Here is a 25,038-nt window from a genome sequence, read left to right on the forward strand (position 1 = left end):
CAACCAAATCTAAAATGTCCTCTCAGACTTTACTTCATCCTCTTCCAAATGGAAATCACCGTTGTGGGAACTGTGCTCAGTGTAACAATACTATCAAAACTGATCACTTTTTACATCCTCACACTGGAAAAAAGTTCCCAATTAAAAGTATAATTACATGTGCATCTACTCATGTCATTTACTTGCTTATATGCCCTTGTGGCCTAGTTTATGTAGGAAAGACCACCAGGCGGAATGACAGAGACTACCCTGTAGTGGTACACTTCAATGACCACAGACATGATATAAGTGCCCTACGGTTCTGTGGCACTGAGCGGGTGCCCCCTCCACCTAGAGGAGGGGATCATGATCAACTGCTCAAACAGAGGGAGGCATTTTGGATTCATATCCTCCAAACCATGACTCCGAAAAGCCTAAATAATGATTTTAATCTGAGTGTTTTTCTGTAAATAATGTATTAACTTTGTCCTGATGTGATATTATTGAATGTTATTTATATGCAGATATGTATATTTGTGCACCAGTTTTATAGCCTGGTAACTTATATACAGTATCATTATGTATCTAAACATTTTTCTTTTTATTTTATAATTATGTCTGTACTTGTTCTGTACTTTGACTTTTTTATGGATATTTGTATTTTGGTGCACTGTGCCTTTAACTGGCACCCTTGGGTGCTAGCCCCACCCTTTTTAAGGTGGCTACCTGGAGCTCAGTCTTCATTTGCCTGATGAAGGCCACAGTGCCGAAACGTTGGTGATACAGTCCTGAATAAATTTTTCTATAGCAATTAAGACGGAGTGCGGGACCTTTTCATTTTCACGTTTAGCTGGGCTTCTCCCGTATCTCCTACGCACCCGTTTGAGGAGTCTGATGTGCGAAGTTTTCTCTCTCAGTGTTAAAACTTTTAAAATCAGTGTCCACCATTAAGTAAAAAGTAAAAGCAGAATTCATGTCATTTTCAGCATCAAAAATCATTCAAACTGTTAGCAAATTCCTCATCATTCATAGTTATCAGGTGCTGTTTGTTTGTGTTCATGCCTGTAACCCTCTTCATCGAGTCCCAACATTTTTTATTGTCCATGGAGCTCAGGCTCCTTTCCAAGCGTTCACGCTCCTTTTCTCTTGCATTTTTAAGCACAACATTTAGTTCAGTGTGGGCTGCAGCTGCTGCTATTCTGTCCTTGTTGTTAAAAGCCCGTCGCTTTTTGTTGATGCTGTTTTTTACTTCACGAGTTATGTAAGACTTATTATTAGCACAGTGTGTAATTTGTGTCTTTGGTACAACAGTGTCCACACAAAAATGTATATAGTCTGTAATAGTTAATGTGGCTTTGTTTAACTCCAAATTATGAAAGATGCTGCAGTCTGTACAAGAAAAACATGTCCTCAGTCCACACCGGCACAGATTTGTGCTGTGGCTTTGATGATTTAAGTACAGTGTTGTATGTGGGCATCAGCAATAATAATTCTTCTAAATAGTCTTTCTCTGAATAAATGTGGGGAACTTATTGTCATATGAAAATGACTTAAGGAATGACACCAGAAATATCAATTAAAAAAAAAATTGATTGACAATAATAATATTATTATTATTGTCATTATTACTAACTATTATGGTGGGAATTTTTATTATTGTTATTATTATTATTATTATTATTATTATTATTATTATAGATACTCATCACTAATATATGACATCAATTACATAATAATAAAAAAGGAATATTGGTCACACTCGGTAGTGGTAATAACGTATGGGTGTTTGGGGGTGGGATTAAATAAGCTTGTCTTCGTCCCACCCCTTTTCGGGCTAAATGCACGTGTATGTATGTATGTATGTACGTATGTATTTCCTGTTCTTTTCAACCCAATGTGGGTAAATGTAAATGTGAAAGAAATGCGTATTTTGTAAAGCTCGAAATAAATAATCAATCAATCAAAGCTGGACAGTCGCATGATCTGAATTTGCAAGTGGAGGGAGTGCTTTTGCTCTGTAAGCACTTTTTATGTTTCCAAAGCAAATCTGCAGTGATTAAACCATTACTTAAGAAACCTAATCTTGACCCTAGTGTATTGACAAACTATCGGCTGATATCAAATCTATCATTTTTCTCTAAAATTCTGGAAAAAGTGGTGTCACGGCAGCTTGTAGACTATCTTACTGAGAATAATCTCTTTGAGCCACTGCAGTCTGCTTTTAGAAAATATCATTCCACAGAGACGGCTCTCACTAAAGTGGTGAATGATCTTCTGCTTACAATGGATTCAGACACCACTGACGTATCCCATGCAACGATACGTCAGTCCCAAAGACGTATCGTTATCTTTGGCTGCTTTCAGTGATGTCGGTATTTGGTTAGACTCTTTCTCTCCAATTGTTCTGTCTGAGTTATTTTCATTAGTTACTTCCTCCAAACCATCAAAAGCCAACCAATTTTATTTACTTTATACATGCTTCCCTTAGGCAGTATTATTAGACGGTATTGCTTAAATTTTCATTGTTACGCAGATGATACCCAGCTTTATCTATCCATGAAGCCAGAGGACACACACCAATTAGCTAAACTGCAGGATTGTCTTACAGACATAAAGACATGGATGACCTCTAATTTCCTGCTTTTAAACTCAGATAAAACTGAAGTTCTTGTACTTGGCCCCACAAATCTTAGAAACATGGTGTCTAACCAGCTCCTTACTCTGGATGGCATTACCCTGACCTCTAGTAATACTGTGAGAAATCTTGGAGTCATTTTTGATCAGGATATGTCATTCAAAGCGCATATTAAACAAATATGTAGGACTGCTTTTTTGCATTTACGCAATATCTCTAAAATCAGAAAGGTCTTGTCTCAGAGTGATGCTGAAAAACTAATTCATGCATTTATTTCCTCTAGGCTGGACTATTGTAATTCATTATTATCAGGTTGTCCTAAAAGTTCCCTAAAAAGCCTTCAGTTAATTCAAAATGCTGCAGCTAGAGTACTGACAGGGACTAGAAGGAGAGAGCATATCTCACCCATATTGGCCTCTCTTCATTGGCTTCCTGTTAATTCTAGAATAGAATTTAAAATTCTTCTTCTTACTTATAAGGTTTTGAATAATCAGGTCCCATCTTATCTTAGGGACCTCATAGTACCATATCACCCCAATAGAGCGCTTCGCTCTCAGACTGCAGGCTTACTTGTAGTTCCTAGGGTTTGTAAGAGTAGAATGGGAGGCAGAGCCTTCAGCTTTCAGGCTCCTCTCCTGTGGAACCAGCTCCCAATTCAGATCAGGGAGACAGACACCCTCTCTACTTTTAAGATTAGGCTTAAAACTTTCCTTTTTGCTAAAGCTTATAGTTAGGGCTGGATATAGACTTAGACTGCTGGGGGGTTCCCATGATGCACTGAGTGTTTCTTTCTCTTTTTGCTCTGTATGCACCACTCTGCATTTAATCATTAGTGATCGATCTCTGCTCCCCTCCACAGCATGTCTTTTTCCTGGTTCTCTCCCTCAGCCCCAACCAGTCCCAGCAGAAGACTGCCCCTCCCTGAGCCTGGTTCTGCTGGAGGTTTCTTCCTGTTAAAAGGGAGTTTTTCCTTCCCACTGTTGCCAAGTGCTTGCTCACAGGGGGTCATTTTGACCGTTGGGGTTTTTCCGTAATTATTGTATGGCCTTGCCTTACAATATAAGGCGCTTTGGGGCAACTGTTTGTTGTGATTTGGCGCTATATAAATAAATAATAAAAATAAAAAAAAACCACTACGGTTCTGGTGCTGTTCAGTGCTGCATTTGATACAGTGGATCATCATATTCTACTTGATAGACTGGAAAATCATTTTGGGATTACTTGGAGTGCCCTTGCATGGTTGACGTCATACTTGACCAGTCGTTCTCACTGTGTTTTGTACAGTAACACTACCTCTAACCTTAGTGACATGAAATTTGGGGTTCCACAGGGGTCCATCTTAGGCCCCCTGCTTTTCTCCCTTTATATAGCACCTCTTGGGCACATATTGCCACATTTTGGGATTATCTTTCACTGTTATGCTGATGATACTCAGTTATACATGCCGATAACTGCTGGTAATCTCATCCACATAAAATCCTTAGAAGATCGCCTTGCATCAGTGAGAAGCTAGCTGTCCAGCAATTTCCTACTTTTAAACTCTGATAAGACTGAAATGATGGTTTTTGGCCACTGAGACATCGGCATCAATTTGACCAGTTAACACTCAGCCTCAGCTCGTGTGTCATACATCACACTGACAAAGTGAGGAACCTTGGGGTAATTTTTGATCCTACATTGTCCTTTGACCTCCACATTAGAGATATTACTAGGACTGCTTTCTTCCACCTGCAAAATATAGCAAAGATTCACCCCATACTGTCTATGGCTGATGCTGAGACCCTGATCCATGCATTTATCTCTTCTAGATTGGACTACTGCAATGTTCTATTTTCTGGTTTACCGCAGTCCAGCATTAGGGCTCTCCAATTGGTTCAAAATGCTGCAGCCAGATTTTTGACACAAAGCAGAAAGTTTGACCACATTACACCCATTTTGACGTCTCTTCACTGGCTTCCTGTCCCAGTGAGATCAGATTTTAAGGTTCTGCTACTAGTCTATAAAATTATTCATGGACTGGCACCTCCCTACTTACAGTGAGGCAAATAAGTATTTGTCGATTTGTCGATTTTGCATGTTTCGTTACCTACAAAGAATGTAGAAGTCTGTAATTTTTATCGTAGGTTCACTTCAACTGTGAGAGACAGAATCTAAAAAGAAGTCAGAAAATCACATTGTATGATTTTTAAATAATTAATTTGCATTTTACTGCATGAAATCAGTATTTGATCCAATAGAAAAACAGACCTTAATATTTGGTACAGAAACCTTTGTTTGCAGTTCCAGAGATCAGATGTTTCCTGTAGTTCTTGACCAAGTTTGCACACTGCAGCAGGGATTTTGGTCCACTCCTCCATACAGATCTTCTCTAGATCTTTCAGGTTTGGAGTTTCAGCTCCCTCCAAAGATTTTCTATTGAGTTCAGGTCTGCAGACTGGCCAGGCCACTCCAGGACCTTGAAATGCTTCTTATGGAGCCCCTCCTTAGTTACCCTGGCTGTGTGTTTGGGGTCATTGTCATGCTGGAAGAACCAGCCATGACCCATCTTCAATGCTTTTACTGAGGGAAGGCGGTTGTTTGCCAAAATCTCGCAATACATGACCCCATCCATCCTCCCTTCAATATGGTGCAGTCGTCCTGTCCCCTTTGCTGAAGAGCACCCCTAGAGTATGATGTTTCCACCCCCATGCTTCACGGTTGGGATGGTTTTCTTGGGGTTGTTCTTATCCTCTAAACATGGTAAGTGGAGTTGATTCCAAAAAGCTCTATTCTGGTCTCCTCTGACCACATGACCTTCCCCCATGCCTCCTCTGGATCATCCAGATGGTCACTGGTGAACTTCAAATGGGCCTGGACATGTGCTGGCTTGAGCAGGGGGACCTTGCTGCCCTGCAGGATTTTAAACCATGACAGCATCATGTGTTACTAATGTAATCTTTGTGACTGTGGTCCCAGCTCTCTTCAGGTCATTGACCAGGTCTTCCTGTGTAGTTCTGAGCTTTGTCAGAATCATCTTTACCCCACAAAGTGAGATCTTGCATGGAATCCCAGACCGAGGGAGATTGACAGTCATCTTGTGTTTCATCCACTTTCTAATAAATAATCATAACAGTTGTTGTCTTCTACCAAGCTGCTTGCCTGTTGTCCTGTAGTCCATCCCAGCCTTGTGCAGGTCTACAGTTTTGTCCCTGGTGTCCTTAGACAGCTCTTTGGTCTTGGCTATGGTGGACAGGTTGGAGTGTGATTGATTGAGTGTGTGAACAGGTGTCTTTTATACAGGTAACAAGTTCAAACAGGTGCAACTAATACAGGTAAAGAGTGCAGAATAAGAGGACTAGTTCTTAAAGAAAAATTAACAGGTCTGTGAGAGACAGAATTCTTGCTGGTTGGTAGGTGATCAAATAATTGTTTCATGCAATAAAATGCAAATTAATTATCTAAAAATCATACAGTGTGATTTTCTGGATTTTTTAGATTCTGTCTCTCACAGTTGAAGTGAACCTACGATAAAAATTACAGACCTCTACATTCTTTGTAGGTGGGAAAACTTGAAAAATCGACAGTGGATCAAATACTTATTTGCCTCACTGTTTCTGACCTAATTAAACCTTACGTACCGGCCCGGGCTTTGCGTTCTCGGAATGCAGGACTACTCTGTGTCCCTAGGGTGAATAAAAAGTCTGTGGGTCATAGAGCTTTCTCTTATCGTGTCCCTGTTCTGTGGAATGATCTCCCTGCATAAAAAAAAAACAGATTCAGTAGATTCTGTAGAGACTTTCAAGCCCAGACTTAAGACGCATTAATTCCCTTTTTGTATGGCTAGCATACTGACATTGTATGGAACTATGATTCCTACCCTTTTAAATTCATTTTATTAGCAGTGGAACAGCTCTCGACCTCACCATGACCATAAGATGCCATGCCTGAAGCTGATGCAGCAAATGTTGTTTTGATTTCCTGTTTTCTGTTTCTTCAGCTTTGTAAAACTTTGTATAAACCTTGTAACTGTTAGAATGACCCAAGCAGAGGGTCACCCCTCTGAGTCTGGTCTGCTTGAGGTTTCTTCCTCAAATCATCAGAGGGAGTTTTTTCTTACCACTGTTGCCTGTGTTCTTGCTCTTGGGGTTTGTTAAGGTTAGACCTCACTTGCATGAAGCTCCTTGAGGCAACTTTGTTGATTTGGCACTATATAAATGAAAATAAATTAAAATATACATTAAATTGGGTTTTCAATGTTAAATTTAAATCCCCACAAAATCTGTAATCTGGATCAAACTTTGTCAGTTGATACAGAATACCATCCTACATAACTCTCCAAAACATGAAAGACATTTGATCTTTTTCTTGACAGAGTTCTTGATAGGAACTGAGGTGGCAAGGCACGGCAGGCGGATGGACACAAATGGATGACTCAGATGTGGGTTAAGGAAAAGGCTTTATCCAAAAACAGGCTCAGTTCGATACACAGGAAGTCAGTCAGTACAGGTGGAGGTACAGATGGTCCAGAGGTGGGGACGTGGCCAAACAACGAGCAAGGATTAGACACAGAGAAGCAGGTTCACTGGCGCAGGCTGAGACATGGTCAAAAAACAGGCAAGAGTCGAGCACAAAAAAGACGCAAAGCAGAAACAACATGAGGAAGGCTTAGAACGGGGGCAAGAGCACAAGGCATGGAGTACACCGAACGAGCAGAGGAAAACATGGGACTTAAATACAGAAGGTTAATCAGGGTGTGATTAGATGCAGGTGCAGCGAAGAAGGCGTGGCCAGACGACACGAGTGGAGTGACAGGGGGCGTGTCAGACGAAAGCAGCAAAACAGGAAGGGGTCAATGACTCGACAAATGATAAACAACTAAGAAATAATGAAAGCTAAAATCCAAATGTGAGTGAAACAAAATAAACAAATGAAAGAGCAGAACGAGAACAACAGAAAGTAAAAGGCTGGATCTAAACTAGAAGAGAACTCAACATGTGGCTGAAGAGTTACACAAACCTACTAGTGACTCACGTGATAACAGAGGATACGACTACTGACACAAAATGGAAAGTCACAGCTGAAGAAAAACTACCATAAAATAGAAGACCTATGAAACGTAAAATAAACAGAGAGAAAAGACTAAAGTATGATAAACCGAACATGCATAATAAACAGAAAACCAAAACGGAAACTATGAAATAACAAATAGAAAATTAAATCTGAGGATCAAAGAAGCGGCAAAGACGAGGACAGGGGAAAAAACATGACACGGGGCCGGATTAGGGCCAAAACATGACAGTACTGTATTTTTGAAAATTTGTTCAGTGTTGATGGATAGGGATTTTTCCAATATTCCAAGATTTTTCCTAACTTTGACCTTTGTCCTATTACCTTGACAGTTGATTCAGTTTTTGCCTATGCGGATATGAATCTTCAGTAAAGGTTTCATAACAATATATGAAAAATTGTGGGCTAAAGGCTGTTCATAGACAGACAAACAAACAGGGGCAACAACATAACCTCCTCCACCTCAGTGGGCAGAGATGTCTTTTTATTGATTTATCTCAGGCTTTTGATACTATGATTGATACTGTTTTTAAAGCAGACTTAAAGGGAAGTTCTGGGATTTTTCAACCGTGGCTCTAGTTTTAGATGTTTTTGGGACAAAAACAATGATAAATGGTTCTGCCTGTAATTATTAGACTCCTGACTCCCTGGAGGGTGGAACAGGCCCCAATGTCCATATAGCGTTTGTTTCTGGGCGCCAGCGTCGTCTTGTTGTTGTTTTAAATGACAGTGGAGCAGATGCTGCTGCTGCATCTAGAGAATAGAAAAAACATCTCAACCAGCATCCCCCCAGAGGCGACGACTTGAGCAGCCACTCCCAGCACTTTTAAAATCATAAAGACGCTGTGTTGTCACTGCAGCACCTTTTCAGCTAACTGGGAGGAGAGGTTTGTTTCCACGGAGCTCTTCCACCGTCTGGCCTGCTGGATGAGGTTCCCAGGAAGTTGGTACGACAATACTGACCGGACCGCTGGCAGGGCAGGAGACTCAGGAAGCGGGGGAAGAGAGGCAGCCTGAGGCAACGCGTCCAGGCGGCCACCAAGCTAGTGCCGCCGCCCATCCTGCTCTGCAGTCTGCGCTCACTTAAAAACAAACTGGATGAGTAGCACTTACAAGCTGGAGCCTGTTAGGAGTTCCATGAGTCTGGATTAAAGGCTTTTACAGAAACATGGTTTAGTGACGATGTACCGGACAGCTTATATGTTAAAGACAGGTGGTGTACAGACTTTGCTGTCAGAGACAGGGTATGTAACTCCGATCTTGAGCTCCTGTGTGTAACCTTACGACCTTATTACCTTCCTCGAGAATTCACAAATATATTTGTGTGTGTAGAAATGCCGCCAGGGCAGCTTGTCAGATTTCAGATTGTGTCCATCTCATTTTCAAAATAAACCGGATGCTGCCATGTTTGTTCTTGGTGATCTAAATCACTGCAGTTTAAATAAATCCCTGCCTGGCTTCTATCAATATGTTCAGTGTAGCACCAGGAGCAGTAAGACTCTGGATAAGTGCTACGGGAACATAAGAGATGCTTATAAGACACCCCCCACCCCCCCGGCAATTTGGACCATAATGTAGTCCAGCTTGTCCCCACCTGTCGATCAGGGTTTAAATCCAGTAAACCTGAGGTCCACTCTGTCAAACTGTGGTCTGCTGATAAGGTAGAGGAGCTGAGAGGACATTTCTTGTGTCCAGATTGGGACATGTTTTTTCCAAGATGCAGCTACTGGTCACATCTTCTGTGGTGACTCAATCATTCCCCAAAATATCATTAAGAAATACCCAAATAAATCGTGTGTCACACGGGAAATACGGGAATGTATTAATAGGAAGAAAGCAGCTTTAAAATGAAGGGACATTGCAGGGGTCAGGGTCACCCAAAAAGACCTGAACCAGAGGGTGAGAGACGTTCGCCTGCAGCAGAAGGAGCGCGCAGAACGGGACCTCTCCAGGGCAGACAACAAGAGACTGTGGGATTCTATTCGTGGGGTGACAGACATGGACACAAAAAGGAAACCTGTAACTGACAACAATGAAATTGTAAAAGCCAATGAGCTAAATGATTTTTATCTGCCTTTTGAGAGTGAAGAGTGCAGACAGAATTTAAATGAACCCACAGTCAGTCACTGGAGTTTTTAAATCAGTGTGTACTAACGAAGCCACAGGGCCACACAATACGTCTGCTTTTCTTTGAAAAACATTTCAGCTCCTTCCAGCTTTCTGTTGACACTTATTGGGTACCTGAGCTCTGGAAGAGACCACTTATTATTCCAGCCCCAAGAAGTCACAGTGATTTTGGGCCGGTGGCCCGAACCTCTAATGTAATGAAGGCACTGGAGAAACTGTTAATTCAGGAGCTTAGTACACAGGTGGAGCCACACTTGGATCAGTATCAGTTTGCGTACAAAAGCAAGTCCGAGTGATGCCATTTTAACTATGATGAACTTGGTTTTAAAACATCTCGAGAGTTCCTTTGCAAATGCCAAATTAGGTTTTATTGATTTTAGTTCTGCTTTTAACTGTATCCGCTCGCATATCCTCTTCAAAAACTGACTCAGCTCAACGTGAACCCTTTCTTAATTAAGTGGTGTCAGTCTTTTCTGTCAAACAGGTGAAACAGCAGGTGGAGGTCAAGTCTGTCTTCTCTGATATTGCATTAAGCAGCACCGGAGTCCCTCAGGGCTGTGCTAGGTCACCATTTCTTTTTACACTGTAGACCAATGAGTGTGTCAGCTTTCAGCCAAAGCAGTATGTTGTTAAATTTTCAGATGACACTGTAATACTCAGTCTGCTAAACACTAGTACCAATTTAAGTCAAATCTGGAGTGGACAGGTTTGTGAACTGGTGTGACGCCCACCGACTGCAGATTAATACTAATAAAACAGTGGAGATGTTGGTGGACCCCAGGGCTGTTGGGGAACGTAGTGTGCCCCCCATACATGGACGTAACATTGAGAAGGTGGATTCATATAAATATCTGGGGCTTTACATCGAAAACAACTTAAGCTGGCACACGCAAGTGTCAAGCCTTTGTGCCCGAATCCACCAGTGCATTCATTTTCTCCATCGACTTGTTGATTTAATTTGTTGCTCAAAAATCTATCACAAATTTAAAAAGAAATCCCATCTGTGATAACAGATTGGACACATGCTTGGTACTTGCTGAGGGTGAGTATTTTTTATTGTTATACTGTACATTATACGCTAGTTGTTAAAGCTCCTGTGGCGTTCTGTGGTGCACCTCGGGGGTCGAAGGTGCTCGGACAGGACGTCGCTGTGGCATGCAGGGGGTGGGAGGTATTTTCCAGGATGCTGAGCAGCTTCCTCAGTATATTTATTTTTTCCCCAGTGATATTGAACTGATCTTGTTGGCAGAAGTGTGCCAGATTACATATATTTGCTGATTGCAGATTATGCATCTGAGGTTCAACAGTTCTGCTCCTGAAATTCTGCTGTTCCCACTTACTGGCATTGATTTGAATATTGAAAATATTCAATATCATTGAATATTTTGTTTCACCAAGCCTGAGAGAGGGTGACTGGCAACCAGTCTGGTGGTTGGCTCTCACTGCGGTATTGTATCACTTCCTGTTCCGGAGCACAGCGGTGTTTTTCTGTATCTGTTAGCTGTTTAATCTGCGTAGTTAGATTGATCTAGTTAACTAGATAACGATTTGTTTCACAGTGTAATCTTCATGTGCCTTAACTAAAGCACTCCCTCTGCTGAATCACCTCTAAATTATTTACACATTATTCACTTTGTGTGTTTTTAGGAATCCGCTAGCTTAGCGCAGCTACTAGCTCTTAGCCGGTTTAGCATGGCAGCTTCTCCTGTCTCTCCCCCACTTTTCTGCTCTGGGTGTAAAATGTTTAGTTATTCCTCTGCCTCCTTTAGCAGTAATGGTACTTGTAATAAGTGTAGCTTATTCGTAGCTTTGGAGGCCAGGCTGGGCGAATTGGAGACTCGGCTCCGCACCGTGGAAAATCCTACAGCTAGCCAGGCCCCTGTAGTCGGTGCGGACCAAGGTAGCTTAGCCGCTGTTAGCTGTCCCCCAGCAGATCCCGAATAGCAGGGAAAGCAGGCTGACTGGGTGACTGTGAGGAGGAAGCGTAGTTCTAAACAGAAGCCCCGTGTACACCGCCAACCCGTTCACATCTCTAACCGTTTTCCCCACTCGGCGACACACCCGCCGAGGAACAAACTCTGGTTATTGGCGACTCTGTTTTGAGAAATGTGAAGTTAGCGACACCAGCAACCATAGTCAATTGTCTTCCGGGGGCCAGAGCAGGCGACATTGAAGGAAATTTGAAACTGCTGGCTAAGGCTAAGCGTAAATTTGGTAAGATTGTAATTCACGTCGGCAGTAATGACACCCGGTTACGCCAATCGGAGGTCACTAAAATTAAAATTGAATCGGTGTGTAACTTTGCAAAAACAATGTCGGACTCTGTAGTTTTCTCTGGGCCCCTCCCCAATCAGACCGGGAGTGACATGTTTAGCCGCATGTTCTCCCTGAATTGCTGGCTGTCTGAGTGGTGTCCAAAAAATGAGGTGGGCTTCATAGATAATTGGCAAAGTTTTTGGGGAAAACCTGGTCTTGTTAGGAGAGACGGCATCCATCCCACTTTGGATGGAGCAGCTCTCATCTCTAGAAATCTGGCCAATTTTATTAAACCCTCCCAAATCGTGACTATCCAGGGTTGGGACCAGGAAGCAGAGTTGTAGTCTTACACACCTCTCTGCAGCTTCTCTCCCCCTGCCATCCCCTCATTACCCCATCCCCGTAGAGACGGTGCCTGCTCCCAGACCACCAATAACCAGTAAAAATCTATTTAAGCATAAAAATTCAAAAAGAAAAATAATATAGCACCTTCAACTGCACCACAGACTAAAACAGTTAAATGTGATTTATTAAACATTAGGTCTCTCTCTTCTAAGTCCCTGTTGGTAAATGATATAATAATTGATCAACATATTGATTTATTCTGCCTTACAGAAACCTGGTTACAGCAGGATGAATATGTTAGTTTAAATGAGTCAACACCCCCGAGTCACACTAACTGTCAGAATGCTCGTAGCACGGGTCGAGGAGGAGGATTAGCAGCAATCTTCCATTCCAGCTTATTAATTAATCAAAGACCCAGACAGAGCTTTAATTCATTTGAAAGCTTGACTCTTAGTCTTGTCCATCCAAATTGGAAGTCCCAAACACCAGTTTTATTTGTTGTTATCTATCGTCCACCTGGTCGTTACTGTGAGTTTCTCTGTGAATTTTCAGACCTTTTGTCTGACTTAGTGCTTAGCTCAGATAAGATAATTATAGTGGGTGATTTTAACATCCACACAGATGCTGAGAATGACAGCCTCAACACTGCATTTAATCTATTATTAGACTCTATTGGCTTTGCTCAAAATGTAAATGAGTCCACCCACCACTTTAATCATATCTTAGATCTTGTTCTGACATATGGCATAGAAATTGAAGACTTAACAGTATTCCCTGAAAACCCCCTTTTTGTCTGATCATTTCTTAATAACATTTACATTTACTTTAATGGACTACCCAGCAGTGGGGAATACGTTTCATTACAGTAGAAGTCAATCAATCAATCAATTTTTTTATATAGCGCCAAATCACAACAAACAGTTGCCCCAAGGCGCTTTATATTGTAAGGCAAGGCCATACAATAATTATGTAAAACCCCAACGGTCAAAACGACCCCCTGTGAGCAAGCACTTGGCTACAGTGGGAAGGAAAAACTCCCTTTTAACAGGAAGAAGTCTTTCTGAAAGCGCTGTAACTAGGTTTAAGGATATGATTCCTTCTTTATGTTCTTCAGTGCCATATACCAACACAGTGCAGAGTAGCTACCTAAACTCTGTGAGTGAGATAGATTATCTCGTCATAGCTTTACTCCTCATTGAGCACAATTTTTTTTTTTATTATTCATTTAAGTTTACTTCTAGAGCTTACAACACTCAAAGTGACCAAAGTGCTTTACAACAAAATTTAAAAACAAAATGTAATAAAAACAAATATCCAACAATAAGACCATTACAGAAACAATTATATAAAAAATGCATAAAAACAATTAATAGCATAAAGTAAAATGCCATCATGCTACTGAGTGTTAAAAGCCAGCCTGAACAAATGCGTCTTGAGCCTGGACTTAAAAAGCTCTAAGTCAGAGATGATTCTCATTTCAATCAATCAATCAATCAATCAATTTTTTTATATAGCGCCAAATCACAGCAAACAGTTGCCCCAAGGCGCTTTATATTGTAAGGCAAGGCCATACAATAATTATGTAAAACCCCAACGGTCAAAACGACCCCCTGTGAGCAAGCACTCGGCTACAGTGGGAAGGAAAAACCCCCTTTTTTTTCATTTCAGGGGGCAATTTATTCCAAAGTTTGGGCCCAGCAACAGAGAAGGCCCGATCACCCCAGCGTTTAGACCTGGACCTGGGCACCTCCAGTAAAAGCTGATTTACAGACCTCAAAGACCTGTTTGAGACACGAGGATGCAAAAGCTCAGTCAAATAAGGAGGGGCCAGGCCATTAAGGGCTTTAAAGACAAACATCAAAATTTTAAAATCAACTCTAAAAGAGACTGGAAGCCAGTGCAAATTAAAAAGAACTGGGGTGATGTGCTGACGTCTTGATATGTTTGTTTGAACAACTTTGGATGCTGTAGCTCCTCTGAAAAAGAGAGCCTTAAATCAGAAGTGCCTGACTCCATGGTATAACCCACAAAAACGCGCAGCTTAAAGCAGATAACCTGTAAGCTGGAGAGGAAATGGCGTCTCACTAATTTAGAAGATCTTCATTTAGCCTGGAAAAAGAGTCTGTTGCTCTATAAAAAAGTCCTCCGTAAAGCTAGGACATCTTACTATTCATCACTAATTGAAGAAAATAAGAACAACACCGGGTTTCTTTTCAGCACTGTAGCCAGGCTGACAAAGAGTCAGAGCTCTATTGAGCCGAGTATTCCATTAACTTTAACTAGTAATGACTTCATGACTTTCTTTGCAAATAGAATTTTAACTATTAGAGAAAAAATGATTCATAACCATCCCAAAGACATATCTTTATGTTCAGCTGCCTTCAGTAATGCTGGTATTTGGTTAGACTCTTTCTCTCCGATTGTTCTGTCTGAGTTATTTTCATTAGTTACTTCCTCCAAACCATCAACATGTCTATTAGACCCCATTCCTACCAGGCTGCTCAAGGAAGCCCTACCATTAGTTAATGCTTTGATCTTAAATATGATCAATCTATCTTTATTAGTTGGCTATGTACCACAGGCTTTTAAGGTGGCAGTAATTAAACCATTACTTAAAAAGCCATCACTTGACTCAGCTATCTTAGCTAATTATAGGCCAATCTCCAGCCTTCCTTTTCTCTCAAACATTCTTGAAAGGGTAGTTGTAAAACAGCTAACTGATCATCTGCAGAGGAATGGTCTATTTGAAGAGTTTCAGTCAGGTTTTAGAATTCATCATAGTACAGAAACAGCATTAGTGAAGGTTACAAATGATCTTCTTATGGCCTCAGACAGCGGACTCATCTCTGTGCTTGTCCTGTTAGACCTCAGTGCTGCTTTTGATACTGTTGACCATAAAATTTTATTACAGAGATTAGAGCATGCCATAGGTATTAAAGGCACTGCGCTGCGGTGGTTTGAATCATATTTGTCTAATAGATTACAATTTGTTCATGTAAATGGGGAGTCTTCTTCACGGACTAAGGTTAATGATGGAGTTCCACAAGGTTCTGTGCTAGGACCGATTTTATTCACTTTATACATGCTTCCCTTAGGCAGTATTATTAGAAAGCATTGCTTAAATTTTCATTGTTACGCAGATGATACCCAGCTTTATCTATCCATGAAGCCAGAGGACACACACCAATTAGTTAAACTGCAGGAATGTCTTTCAGACATAAAGACATGGATGACGTCTAATTTCCTGCTTTTAAATTCAGATAAAACTGAAGTTATTGTACTTGGCCCGACAAATCTTAGAAACATGGTGTCTAACCAAATCCTTACTCTGGATGGCATTACCCTGACCTCTAGTAATACTGTGAGAAATCTTGGAGTCATCTTTGATCAGGATATGTCCTTCAATGCGCATATTAAGCAAATATGTAGGACTGCTTTTTTGCATTTGCGCAATATCTCTAAAATCAGAAAGGTCTTGTCTCAGAGTGATGCTGAAAAACTAATTCATGCATTTATTTCCTCTAGGCTGGACTATTGTAATTCATTATTATCAGGTTGTCCTAAAAGTTCCCTGAAAAGCCTTCAGTTAATTCAAAATGCTGCAGCTAGAGTACTGATGGGGACTAGAAGGAGAGAGCATATCTCACCCATATTGGCCTCTCTTCATTGGCTCCCTCTTAATTCCAGAATAGAATTTAAAACTTCTTACTTATAAGGTTTTGAATAATCAGGTCCCATCTTATCTTAGGGACCTCATAGTACCATATCACCCCAATAGCGCGCTTCGCTCTCAGACTGCAGGCTTACTTGTAGTTCCTAGGGGTTGTAAGAGTAGAATGGGAGGCAGAGCCTTCAGCTTTCAGGCTCCTCTCCTGTGGAACCAGCTCCCAATTCAGATCAGGGAGACAGACACCCTCTCTACTTTTAAGATTAGGCTTAAAACTTTCCTTTTTGCTAAAGCTTATAGTTAGGGCTGGATCAGGTGACCCTGAACCATCCCTTAGTTATGCTGCTATAGACTTAGACTGCTGGGGGGTTCCCATGATGCACTGAGTGTTTCTTTCTCTTTTTGCTCTGTATGCACCATTCTGCATTTAATCATTAGTGATTGATCTCTGCTCCCCTCCACAGCATGTCTTTTTCCTGATTCTCTCCCCTCAGCCCCAACCTGTCCCAGCAGAAGACTGCCCCTCCCTGAGCCTGGTTCTGCTGGAGGTTTCTTCCTGTTAAAAGGGAGTTTTTCCTTCCAACTGTCGCCAAGTGCTTGCTCACAGGAGATCGTTTTGACCGTTGGGGTTTTTCTGTAATTATTGTATGGCTTTTGCCTTACAATATAAAACACCTTGGGGCGACTGTTTGTTGTGATTTGGTGCTATATAAATAAAATTGATTTGATTTGATTTGACAAACACCAGGTGCTTCACATTTTCAGTGTCCATGTGATGTCAGATTTCAGACCTGAAGCCGTGTCGGCGACTGTCCCATGCCTGCCCGCTTATATTCTGTTCATGTGCATCCGCCATGCTGACTACATAAATGATGATCAGAAGGTGGAGTCTCTGCTCACCTCCACCATCAATGCTGTCAAGAAGGTCCTAAAGGTGGGTGAGACTGAGTGCGATTACAGTCCCTGCCCCTACTCCTGTCTTTATCCTGTTATCTTTCCTCTTCTTGTGCAGAAGAACAGTGAGAACTTTGACATGACATCTTTCTGGCTGGCCAACAGCAGTCGTCTTCTTCACTGCCTGAAGCAGTACAGCGGTGATGAGGTGAGGCGTGGACGAGGAGACGTCTGCCATATTAAGAACACAAAAAAGCGTTCCCTTTGATGTATAAACTGAGTCACACAGAGAACTTTTTCTTCAGGCTTTCATGACCCAGAACACACCCAAACAAAATGAGCACTGCCTGAAGAACTTTGACCTGACAGAGTACCGACAGGTCCTGAGCGACCTGTCCATCCAGATCTACCAGCAGCTCATTAAGGTGGCAGAAGGCTTCATCCAGCCCATGATCGGTAAGTGTACCTTAGATTCCCAAAGCCAGTTGGATTCGTGTGCCTTAGTTTGATGTAAGTAATACAGGAAAAGGTGGAAATATTGATGTAAGGCTGGGCGATATGACCTAAAATTCATATCGTGGTATAAATTGAATCCCTTCACAGTAACTATATATATCGCGATATAAACATAAATGTAAAAATTATAATGGAAGTGTTTCTGAATGGGTTATTTAGTCCCTTAGCAAAGCTAAAAAAAAAAAAACCAGATAGGTACAACGTAATTTTGAGAACATTTGTTGTGCAATTCTCAAAACTCAAAATTAAAACTCAGCACTCTATGGTGCAAAATAGTGCAAACGAACACAAACACCATTTTTTTTATAACTTAGAATATAAATTGTAAATTTCAAAAACAAATGTAGCCAAAAAAAAACAAAAAAAAACAACCCAAAACAACAAAGTTATATAGAAGTATTTACATTAAAATGCAGGAAATCCTTCAGACATTTTTTGTACAACTATATACGTGCAATAAAATGCCACACAAATGATCTTTGTGCAACTCAGAAAAACAGTTCCTGTCCAAAACAAGACCTCTCTCACTTGTGTTGGACATGTTATTTTGGACATTGGAATGACCTCACGCTTTGTCATTGCGGCTTCTGATTTTGTGCAGAAAGTCCTCAGAGACCACCCTGTGTGCGTTAGTGATCCGGATTGGCTTTGGTCGTGCGTTTGCACCAATGATAAAGGGGAAGGCGTTTCTTTTTTAGTCTCTGCTTCTCCTGCCTGGAGACGGAGCTGAATGAGGAAATTAGATTTTTGCTGCAAATACGCACTAAAGATATGACCATAAAATTCACAAAAAACATTGTGGAAATTATTAGTCATAATCATGTTATAGTGTACCCATTAACAGAAATTTAAAACTGTTATAGACCTTTAACTGCTCACTGTTCTTTTAACCAGCTCCTCCTGCTCCGTGGTCTCTGTGTTTGCACCAACAAGCATTATCGCCATTGATCGATGGAGTCCAAATCTCGACTGTAGGCCAAATTCATATCCTTTATACCGTCTACTGCATATACAGTGCACCCCTATATTGATGTTGTCAAAAAGAACCCACTGAAATATCATCCAAGAATTTGCAATGTAGCAATCACAAGAATCATTTAAGGAACCAGCAGATGTTCCCAGGATGTTGTTAGGGTCAGGGTTTCTGAAATCAGGATGTGGGCTCTTTTGTTGGTGAGGAAAGGTTTACTGACCTTGGATTCTTGGACAATACTGTGATGTTTGTGGAATTGATGGGCAGCAGTGTTTTCAGAAGCTAAGTGAGGGATCAGCATGTTTGGGTTTGTGATGGTCCTGGATCCAGACTAAGTTCCAGGCTTTCAGTGACTTCCTGGACTCATCCATCAGAAGTCTGCTTGTATGTGGTTAAAGTCTTGAACTTGTTGACATTCACTGATCTCTTCAGTGATGTTCATGTCTCTGGGTCCTCAACCTTTGAGATCCAGAGAACGCCTGAGGAGAGTTTGTGGAGTCATGAGGTCAAAAGCATTTGCTGATGCCAATATCTTTACAGCAGGATGAAGGTCCAAGTCTCTCTTATCCTGGTGCTTCCTGTCTTACTGTCAGTGATGAAAGTTTTCCAGAAATTCCCAGAAATCCAGGTTTTTACTAACGTGGTGAACATTTCCAGGTTATTTTTGATAACATACGTCTGAATCCATTCATGTTCCACACCCAAACATTGCACCTATCTTTGGACAGTTTGGTCCATTCCTCTTTGCAGCACCTCTCAAGCTCCATCAGGTTGGATGGGGAGCCTCGGTGTACAGACATTTTCAGATCTCTCCAGAAATGTTCAGTCAGATTCAGGTCTGGTCTCTGACTGGACCACTCAAGGACATTCACAGAGTTGTCCTGAAGCCACTCCTTTGATATCTTGGCTGTGTGTTTAGGGTCATTGTCCTGCTGAAAGAGGAACCGTCGCCCCGGTCTGAGGTCAAGAGCGCTCTGGAGCAGGTTTTCATCCAGGATGTCTCTGTACATTGCTGCATTCATCTTTCCCTCAATCCTGACTAGTCTCCCAGTTCCTGCTGCTGAAAAACATCCCCACAGCATGATGCTGCCACCACCATGCTTCACTGTAGGGATGGTGCCTAGGGCTGTCACAATTATTACAATATTCGTCAATCGCGATTATTTTTCATATTCACGATTATTTTTCATATTCGCGATTACCGTGAATTATTTATTTTATCCACAAAGCATAAAACGACTCAGAATCTGACATCATTGTGCTGCAACCTCGCTCTCGTCTTAATGAGGGACAATAACATGGAGGCTGAAGAGCGATCCGTCCTGCCGTTTGGATAAGACGGCCGATTAAAACGGTGGCCGACTTCTTCAAAAGCCGTCTAAAATGCAGAGCTGTCGGTGTGTGTCTGTGTGTGTGTGCACGCGCGGAGTCAACAGGCTGCAGACTGCGAGGGAGGGGGTGCGTGAGGGAGATTCCTGAATGCAGGCGCGACACGTTACAGTCTGAGAACCATCAGTGCGCAGCAGAGAGGATTTTAACCCGAGTGAACATGTTAAAAAAACAAAACAAAACGTGAAGCTGCCTTTACTTCTCTCTGAACTTTCTCTAAAGGTGTGATTCTGCTGTTACCATCCTGTTCACACCATGTACGCGTCGTATGCTGAATTTATGAGATCATGAGATGAAATAAACGGTCAAATAGCTTTAAAAACATATTTAAAAAATGAGAATATATGAATGAACTGAGCCACAAAAAACAAAGTCCCTGACATGGAGAAGCTGTGGAGATGTTCAGACGCACAGATCACAAAAAGCAGGTGAGAACTCTGAACTTTAACAGCTGTTACTTTCCAAAGGTATTTATTTGTTGACACTAATTTTGGAGGTGATGGTCTAGTGGTTAAGGTGTTGGACTTGAGACCAGAAGATCCTGGGTTCAAATCCCCGCCTGACTGGAAAATCACTAAGGGCCCTTGGGCAAGGTCTTTAATCCCCTATTGCTCCCGGTGTGCAGTGAGCGCCTTGTATGGCAGCACCCTGACATCGGGGTGAATGTGAGGCATTATTGTAAAGCGCTTTGAGCATCTGATGCAGATGGAAAAGCGCTATATAAATGCAGTCCATTTACCATTTACCATTTGTTCAATATGGGCTTAATGTAGTGTTTAAGCACAAAACGTGACTGATGCGGAGAAACAATTTCAGAAATGCAACAGAAACAACCACAAATCAGAAGAAGTTGGGACTGTATGTAAAATGAAGATAAAAATAAAAATGTTGCACCATTCCCAGTTTCTCCACTCACAGAAGCCAAACGTTCTTCCAGAGTTGTGTAATTATACTACAATAGTAGAATATAAAGAAGGAAAAAAAGAAAAAAAATAGACAGTATATTTGTCAATCACAATTATTTGTCTGACAATTAATCGTCTCCAGAAATTCCTAATCGTGACAGCCCTAATGGTGCCTGGTTTCCTCCAAACATGACGCCAAAGAGTTCAATCTTTGTCTCATCAGACCAGAGAATTTTGTTTCTCCTGGTCTGAGAGTCCTTCAGGTGCCTTTTGTCAAACTCCAGGTGGGCTGCCATGTGCCTTTTACTAAGGAGTGGCTTCTGTCTGGCCACTCTACCATACAGACCTGATTGGTGGATTGGTGTAGACATGGTTGTCCTTCTGGAAGGTTCTCCTCTCTCCACAGAGGAATGCTGGAGCTCTGATAGAGTGACCATCAGGTTCTTGGTCACCTCCCTGACTAAGGCCCTTCTCCCCCAATCGCTCAGTTTAGACAGGCGTCCAGCTCTAGGAAGAGTCCTGGTGGATCCGAACTTCTTCCATTTACAGATGATGGAGGCCACTGTGCACATTGGGACCTTGAAAGCAGCAGAAATGTTTCTGTACCCTTCCCAAGATTTGTGCCTCCAGACAATTCTGTCTCAGAGGTCTACAGATAATTCCTTTGACTTCATGCTTGGTTTTCTTTGAATGTCAGCTGTGAGATCTTATATGTGGACAGGTGTGTGTCTTTCCAAATCATGTTCAATCAACTGAATTTACTCCAGGTGGACTCCAGTTAAGCTGTAGAAACATCTAAAGGATGATCAGTGGAAACAGGAGGCACCTGAGCTCAATTTTGAGCTTCATGGCAAAGACTGTGAATACTTATGTACATATGACTACTTTTACCCCCATCACACATAGCCGGAATAATGCAGAATGGCATCGGAGTCATGAATCGGTGCACATCTGAAAAGTGTCTGGTTTCAGTTCTAAAATGTTCTGATAGCCATCTGCGGATGTCCACACAGTTCTGTTCAAAATCTGCCGGTGGCCCCCAGTGTGAAGCACATGTTCATAATTCTCCAGGCACGTTGAGATTGGACACCATCTGACGGAGGCCCATGAGCAGGCTGAGGACCATCTGACCACAATTTACATATTCTGGTGACAGCAAAACAGCATCTGAAATGATTTGAGCACATATGAGGGAACCTCGAGATGGATCTGACACGGCGCAACGCCTGCGGGTGTCTGCAGTCAAGCGAGCCACATACATATTTGCGATGTGAACACTGAGAACAAGCTGAAAGCACCGGGTCCTCTGCAGGTCAGTGTGTGGCACAGCGTGTGGCACAGCGCGCGGCGCTGCAGATCTGGACAGGCTGTTATATCCATAATAGACCTCATGGTGTAGATAATGTTCCTCCCCATGGGCGACATCAATGAGGTGAAATATTGTGCCCATCAGACCTGCGACACCACGGCGGCTGGCGGGCAGCTGTGCACGCTGCCACACCTCACGTCAGAGGCTCAGAGCTGAACAGACCTCACTGCTGTAATAAATTATTGCTTGATCCCATGTAATTCTGTTGAACATATGACGTGGAACTGTGTTGCCATGACAACATATGGCACATGAATCTCACCTCCAGGAGCATTTAGCAGCACAGTGGTGGAAACAACAACGGCATGAATAATTCCAATGGGATAATCCAAGCACAAATCACCATAAGCTGCGTTGTGTGTGTGTGTGTGTGTGTGGGTGGGTGGGTGGGGTGGGGGGGGTCTGATATTCTAGTGGGATAAAGCTCACTGCAAACATTTGAGCAAACGTGTCCACACGCAGTGAAGTTTAGCTGGCAGTAAAACTCCAGTAACAGCTGAGCACATGCGTGCATGTGTGTGCACACATAGCAGCGTAATATGGAAGTACACACACTGAGCGATCGTTTCCTCATATGTCAGCACTTTTACACACACACACACACACACACACACACAATCACGTGAGGTCAGTGAGGCTGAAAAAAAGGACGAGTGAAGGAGTGACTGAATGGGACTGTGATTGACTGCACAGATGGACACACATGGTGTGAGTCGGGTCCATGTGTTGATGTCCTGTGCAAAGGGAGGAACACGGCGCTCCGGTCTGTGTTTGTTTGCCATCAGACATTTGGAGATCGGGCAGTTTGCAGCGCCTTTTATGGCCGTCTGACAGCAGTCTGTATTAGTGTCTACATGCGCTTTAGATGCCATCGTGCAGGCGTGGATGAGGTACTCTGGATGCGTTCTGACAGCTGGCCACGCCTCTTTTCCTCCTGACTCTGTTGGATTATGGCAGTATTTGCCATGTCGAGCATACTTCCAGCAAATTCTTGCTATGTGTGACGGGGGCTCTAGAATTTTTATGTTTAATAAAATTACAAAACCCTTGAAAAATTTTTGATGTTGTCATTATGGGGTGTTGTTTGTAGAATTTTGAGGGAAAAAAATCATTTGAATTAATTTTGGAATAAGGCTGTCACATAAAATGTGGAAAAAGTGAAATGCTGATATTTTTGCTTGTGGGAGGAAACACATACAGACACAGTGAGAACATGCAGACTCCACCCAGAAAGACCTAGAAGTGATCCCACAACCTTCTTACTGTGAGGCATCAGTGTATCAGTGCTAACCACTAAGCCACCATGCCGCCATTCCTTGACTGGCCACTTGAGGTTGGCTTCAAAAGCAAGGACGTTTCCATTCAAGTCCATGAAAATTCAGTAAAGTATGTCTTCTATAATACGTTCCAGTTCTAAGGTAGAACTCTACTAGTGTGTACTACAGTACATCTAAAAAAAGAAGAGTACAGTAGAGCCTGGTCTTGAGAACCAGGGATGGTAGGTTGAAGTGTTTTAGACTGCTGTAAGTCCATGTTCCATTGGTTTATTCGGTGATCTCTTATGTCTCTCACTGTCTTTTATTGTGGACAGTTTTTACCCTCATGGACACGCTGTCACACCAAGTGCACTTTTCACATGATCTGTGTCCTCGGTCAGCCTGCGGTGAGACGCTGCACTCTGACCGTAGCGTCTGTTTCTGTAAACACTCAGAAACTGTTCCGTCAACCCAAAAACACTTCGAAACAAAACCAAAAAGAAACACAATCATGGTGGAAAGTCAGATAGTACAGGACCCACCCCACTGAGCCCCTGACCAATTATCCGGGAGTAAGTTTTTTTTTTTTTTTTTTTTTTTTATGACTTGCATTTTATTATTTTCTTCCAATGAATAGATACTATCACAAACATCAATAATTCATTGCATTTTCTTCCCACATATAGAACAATACTAACTAGAATCCGAAACTGATTCTGATTCTGCCCACATTATATTAATAAATCATCTAATATTATCAGCAGAACTGCGTCCCCGAATGAACCCCACCTGATCTTCGTGTACCACAGAGGTCATTACCTTTTCCAATCTATTTGCAAGTACTTTAAACAGAATTTTTGCATCTAATGGAATGAGGGAAATCAGACAATAATTCTTGCAGTAGCAGGGATCTTTTCCCTTCTTAAGAACCAGTGTTATCAATGTCTTTGATACAGGAGCTGGTCATTTCAGACACAGCTTGCTCCTCCCCAAGTGCAGGACCAACAGACTGAGAAACTCCTTTGTCCCTCAGTCCATCAGACTGTACAACTCCTCACTCAGGGGGAGGAGTAGTAACAGGAAGACAGAGGACGGGAAGGAGAGGAACAGTAGGAGCCAGTAAACCAGTATTGATCAGTATGTCTGCTATTTATATTTATATTTGCAAACTGTTTTTCTTTTTTAATTTCATTTTTTATGCTCTGTGTGCTTCTTACCCTGTGTGCTGTTGGAACCACAATTTCCCTGAGGGAGACTTCCCAAGGGATTAATAAAGTTCTGTCTAATGTAATTTAAAGAAATGGAGATGTTGATGATTGACTTACCGTACTTATGATGTACCCAACATGTGCTCACGATGTAAGAACATCGACCTCACATAACCTGATCTATGCCTGATATTGCCATTCCGGTAAAGTTAAGTTTCAATACATTACTTTCATTATGAAATGTGACTTTTCTTGTCATTTAAATGGACTGGAAATACTGTTATGTATTCAACATATATATTACCATGAAAAGTCAAAAACTGTATTACTGTGCAAGTGCTTTACAATAGTGCCTCACATTCACCCCGATGTCAGGCTGCTGCCATGCAAGGCACTCACTACACACTGGGAGCAACTAGGGGATTAAGGACCTTGCCCAAGGACACTTAATAATTTTCCATGTCAGGCTGGGA

General features: G+C 41.9%; 1 protein-coding gene across 1 annotated transcript in view; it reads left to right on the forward strand.

The window, feature by feature from the left end:
- Positions 1-25,038, forward strand: part of myo5b (myosin VB) — a 371,481-nt gene that overhangs the window by 306,330 nt on the left and 40,113 nt on the right. Inside the window, exons 33-35 of the mRNA XM_034191847.1 lie at positions 16,838-16,989; positions 17,068-17,157; positions 17,255-17,405. Coding sequence (XP_034047738.1) covers positions 16,838-16,989; positions 17,068-17,157; positions 17,255-17,405 — 393 coding nt within the window. The remainder of the gene's footprint in view (positions 1-16,837; positions 16,990-17,067; positions 17,158-17,254; positions 17,406-25,038) is intronic.

Source organism: Thalassophryne amazonica, chromosome 17, assembly GCF_902500255.1.
Source record: "Thalassophryne amazonica chromosome 17, fThaAma1.1, whole genome shotgun sequence".
In the NCBI taxonomy this organism is placed as follows: domain Eukaryota; kingdom Metazoa; phylum Chordata; class Actinopteri; order Batrachoidiformes; family Batrachoididae; genus Thalassophryne; species Thalassophryne amazonica.